The sequence below is a fragment of the Penaeus japonicus genome, unplaced genomic scaffold, assembly GCF_977035675.1.
Source record: "Penaeus japonicus unplaced genomic scaffold, GWHDUDI00000001_assembly GWHDUDI00000030, whole genome shotgun sequence".
Lineage (NCBI taxonomy): Eukaryota > Metazoa > Arthropoda > Malacostraca > Decapoda > Penaeidae > Penaeus > Penaeus japonicus.
In genome coordinates, this window is record NW_028234432.1 from 21,542,546 (window position 1) to 21,547,545 (window position 5,000).

Sequence of the window (5,000 nt, forward strand, 5' to 3'; positions counted from 1 at the left end):
CTACCCTTCCTACCTTAACCTCCCTCTGTAGCTACTTTAGTGTACAAACCTATTCTACCTGATGTCACCATGAGCATAAGTAAAATACCGTAATGTTGAAGATTATACGCCACCTACGGCAGGACGAACAATCTGTTATGTCGACTTGTTATCATGAAATATTTAAGATTGTCTGAACTCTTTGTTGAACTCTGGAATACGTATTAATTAACGCAGAATAATCTGGCTGACGATCGTAGTATGCATTACATAAACTAATAAAATGGTTACTAACAAGCATTGTCATAAAACTTCCTCTCTAGTTTGATCTATATGAAAAGAAATAGTCAATCTAAGTTAGAAATGATCGTACCTCGTAGCAACCTCAGCGTGACGTCATAAACACACGCCGACTTCCACTCATAGAAATAAAGTCTGGCAGTGATATCTGTATCCCTGCAACTTTTTTATTTATTGATGTAATTCTTGAAAATGTTCTGATGCGGTATACAGAAATGAAATGTATCTAGCTGTTTTGTCATGTATTACTTTTTAATGTAAATCAGAACTGGTTTGCATTTGCGAATTTTGAAAACCTTATTATTGAAATAAGAAAATGAATATTCTTAATCAGAATTAAAGATCTGTTAGTGATTAAATCTTTATTTAATATTCTTTAAGACATTACGGTCACGCTAATTCAAATTTTAGGTTAATCAGATTATCAAAAGAAGTTTATTTCTGATTCCTCCTTCCTTCGTTCCTTCGTTCGTTCGTTCCTTCCTTCTTGTCTTTCTTCCTTCCTCCTTCTTTCCTTCCTTCCTCTTTCCTTCTTTCCTCCTTCTTTCCTTCCTTCCTCTTTCCTTCCTTCCTTCTTTACTTTCTTCTTTCCTTCCTTCCTTCCTTCCTTCCTTCCTTCCTTTCTTCCTTCCTTCCTTCCTCCTTCTTTCCTTCCTTCCTCTTTCCTTCTTTCCTCCTTCTTTCCTTCCTTCCTCTTTCCTTCCTTCCTTCTCTCTCTATTGTTCTCTCACCTCCTCTCTCCTTCTCCCTGGATAGCCCATTAAGAAGATAACACATGTACAGGAATAACAATGAAGGAATTGATTGCAAATATATAATTAATCTAAAATCAAAATATATTTACACCAGATAGAAAGGAGGGAAAAATTAAGAAATTCCAGGTATAGCAATATAAAACATAAACAAAAAACAAAAATATTGTACATGATATAAATAGATACACAAATGATAAAACAGGTTTACGAAATATAACCTTTTGTTATTATCATTATTACTATCATCATTAACATTATTATTACAATTATCATTATCATTACTGTTGCTGTTGTTGCTATTGCATCATCATTATCATTATTATCATTATCTAATCAAGATTAGTAATATCATACTTGAAAAGAATGTAGCTTATCTATTAGAAAAACGAGTGCCTTTCTTTTTTCGTTTGTTTGTTTGTTTATCTCACTTTAGCTGCTATGTCATATTAATTTTTATTCATGAATCTGTCAAAGTACTGTTTCGTTAATTTTATGTCTTATTTAGTAAATATGGTGTAGATGTTATCTGCAGGCTCTCTCCGCTGCCAGAAGTGTTAGTAATTTGCTTTCACATATAAATAGGTTTACATCTTCGTAAACACGATTGGATCGAATACGTCATGTCAATCAGTTGACATTACATTTCACTTCAAGTATGAATTCAACCGAAGATGACGCGCAAGGAGATATTGCAAAGTGTGCAATATATTGGAAAAAGTATCAAGATTTGTGTGAGAAGCACATTTGTTTAGTTATTCATTTCTTTGCCATTTATTTATTTTTTATTATTATTATTTATGAGTTTCTATTTTTTTTTTTTTTTATTGCTTCTCGCATTTAGAGTAATCAATCTATAGACATTGTGAGGAAGGCCAGAGAGGAAAGTAAAATGCAGATATAATGATAAAACTTGATAATTTATCATATAAGTAATTTATATATCTTATCTCCTTGGTAATCAAATCATTTTTATGAAAGAAGTTTTAACATGTTATTATGAAGATTGATTCTAAAATTTGCAACCTTATCCGACCTTAGGTTAGGTGATATCCACAAGCCACACCAGGGTAGGAGTATAATACCAATGGTTTATGTAACAAAGAGGAATAAAGTGTCTCAGGACTAAGTCATGAGTAAAAAAATTTCAAGTTATTTCACACTTACGATAAACATGATTGACATACAATTGATTATCAACCATTGTTTGTGACACATTTGCTATTCATGTGTTTCATGTCTGGTGACCTCACCTCACCTCAATCTCTTACGCCCACGCCCCTCCCCCGTACTGTGTTTGGCTTTAGTATTTCATTAGTACTTACTTAATTTAGCTATTTTATTTTCATCATCATATCTAAGGAGACATAATAAGGAGATACGCATCAAAGACTTTCCAAAGTTCCTTGAAAATGTGTCCCGAATATTGTCTCGACAACGTTTGCATATGCGTATGCTTGTATGTGCTATGTATGCATATGAATTACATCTTTGATTTAACAAAAATATATAATCATTACAACATGTTATTTGCATTGAAACATGTTTTGAAAATATACTGTATATATTTGCTATTTCATCACCTCACACAGGTACTCCTTAGTGTTACTCTTGCCGTTTACTCTATCACAGTTTGATTCCTTTCTAACTAGTATCAATAAACACCGCCGACCAGAACAAGATGTTAAAAAGAACAACGATAAGCGGTAGGCCTATTAACCTGTATAATTTTAAGAACTTGACAGAACGTGACGTCTGAGGCTTGACCACATGAATGTTGCCTGTTGGGATGCTCTCTTTAACGAATATCTTATTAGTTACTTCAGGAACTTTATTGTCTACAAAGATATGTATCAAGATGTTTACGAAGAGCAGGAAGATGATCACAAAGAACCAAATGTCGATCAGCTTGATGGCCGCGCCGGTGGGCAGAGAACGGGACATGTTGGAGAAGAGCGTGTAGAGGACCAGCAGCGTCGTGAGGGACATGATGGCGCGGGCGTTGAGAGCGTCCAGGCTGAGGAAGAGCGTCGCCCAGCTCACCAGCAGGAGCATCCCCGACGGCAGGAAGGTGGAGAAGAGGATGACCCCCTGGCGTCGATGGAGGTCGAAGTAGACGCTGAGGGCGCCGGGTCCGAGGGAGCGATCGATTCTCTCGTCCCTCATCGTGTACGTCGACAGCGATCTCGGACCCGTGTAGATGACCTCTGCGTCGGAGAGGGAGAAGGCTACGTAGCCCTCGTGCTCCGTCGGCAGTCGCAGGTCGATGCTGCAGTGCTGGATGTCGAAAGGATAACTGTACAGCTGGAAGTAGCAGGTGACGCGGGCGGTGAAGCGCTGGATCATGGACAGCTCGTTCGTTGCGCCGGGATAATGCAGATCTGAGATCGAAAGAAGCAGTTTGGATTAATATGGTCACCTTGCAGCCTGACGATTGAAATCATGATTGCTCTTATAAAAGGTTATGTTCCTATTACCCCCTTAATATGTGTTAGCATTGTAAACAACTATCTGTGTATTTGTGCGTGCATGAAAAGCAAAAGACAGAACGGCCAGGTACCCATGGCGACGCTGTTGAAGTCAGGCGTCGTGCCGTTGTTGGCGCCGATGACCAGGAAGCTCTGGGCCAGCAGCTTCTGATCCCCGCCCTCCAGGTTGACCAGCTGATAGCGCGGCCGCCACAGCTTCGCCGCGTCCGCCTCGGTCAAAATCGTGCCGTTTTTTGTGTCCTTCAGGTGCCGGAATCGAACCCGCCGGTCCGTCCAGGTGAGCGTGAACTGAAACTCGAGGGTGATCGCCATGTTGATGTCGTCGATGTTGGCGATGCGCGAGATGACGAGTGCGGCTTGGAGATTGAGAGGGCCTCCGTTGGGACCCGAAGGAGGGATGTGACGCTGCTGTTCGTCAGATACTTCCACCACGTGGCAGTTGGATTCATCGCTCCCGTCGCGGCAATCGTACCGGAAGTCGCAGCGCAGTTCCCTCGGGATGCAATGGCCGGAGCGACACATGAAGTCCTCGGGAGAGCAGTGCGACAGGCTCGCCACCAGGACTTCGCCATCCGTTACTTCGCACACCTCGCTGACGACGTCCCAGCTGCGCATTCCGAGCGGGTAATCCTTTGTGACAGAAGACGTCCTCAAAAGCGTCTTATTCGTCGCCGTGTTGATCAGAAACCATTTCTTTGTCTCTGGTCGCCACACAATCACCAAGTCATAATAGCCACGGAAGAACGGCCGGCCCTCGATGTATTTGTCAACTCGAAACCTTGATCGATACTCGGTTTCGAAGCAGAGGCCTCTCAGTACCAGGTAATCCGCCGGCTCGACGTAGCAGGAGGTACACCTCTTATTGGTGCACAGGTCGCCGTCCCAAAACCCGTTCACCATCATGGAGACGCAGCTGTACGAGGAGGCCGCGTTCACCGGGGCGAAGTTCGTATAGGTGACCTCGTCAGACGACCCGAATCGCCTCCAGACGCCATTTTCCTCCTCGTCGTTTATCCCGAGCCAAACCTTCCACGATGCCGTTGGAAGGCAGACGTCGGCGAAGGCGATCGTGTCGTTTTGTAAGTTCTCGTTGTCGAGGGGCGACGCGGGGACAGCGATGGTGGCATTAAGGAGCTTGCACATGTCAAGAGATTCTTCTACTGTTCTTGCTTCGGGTAGAATCAGGTTGTGCTGCACTGGTCTGAGGGAAAGAGGAAGAGAGGTTAAGATTACATTATGTTATGGGAACAAGGTGAAATAATAGGAATTAGATATGATACTAAGGATCTTGTCTGTGAGCAAATATAGCCACTTCAACCTTTTTCGACATATTTTCTCGATACGTGTGCGGAAACATTGCTTCTTTAGGGTATCAACAATTCATCAAAAATATATTTCCACGTATGCGATATGATTAAAGAAAGAGGCTGGTCACTTATAAAGCCGATGTAAATTTTAGTGACGCCATATCCATTTTAAA

The 5,000-nt window shown here is 41.7% G+C and overlaps 1 protein-coding gene across 1 annotated transcript in view; it reads right to left on the bottom strand.

Moving 5' to 3' along the window:
* LOC147468232 (uncharacterized) overlaps positions 1-5,000 on the bottom strand; it is an 8,321-nt gene that overhangs the window by 1,590 nt on the left and 1,731 nt on the right. Inside the window, exons 3-4 of the mRNA XM_086554728.1 lie at positions 3,592-4,721; positions 1-3,412 (exon numbers count right to left, since the gene is read on the bottom strand). The exon at positions 1-3,412 is cut by the window's left edge and continues 1,590 nt beyond it. Of these exons, the coding sequence (XP_086410854.1) occupies positions 2,676-3,412; positions 3,592-4,721 (1,867 nt within the window). The 3' untranslated portion in view covers positions 1-2,675. The remainder of the gene's footprint in view (positions 3,413-3,591; positions 4,722-5,000) is intronic.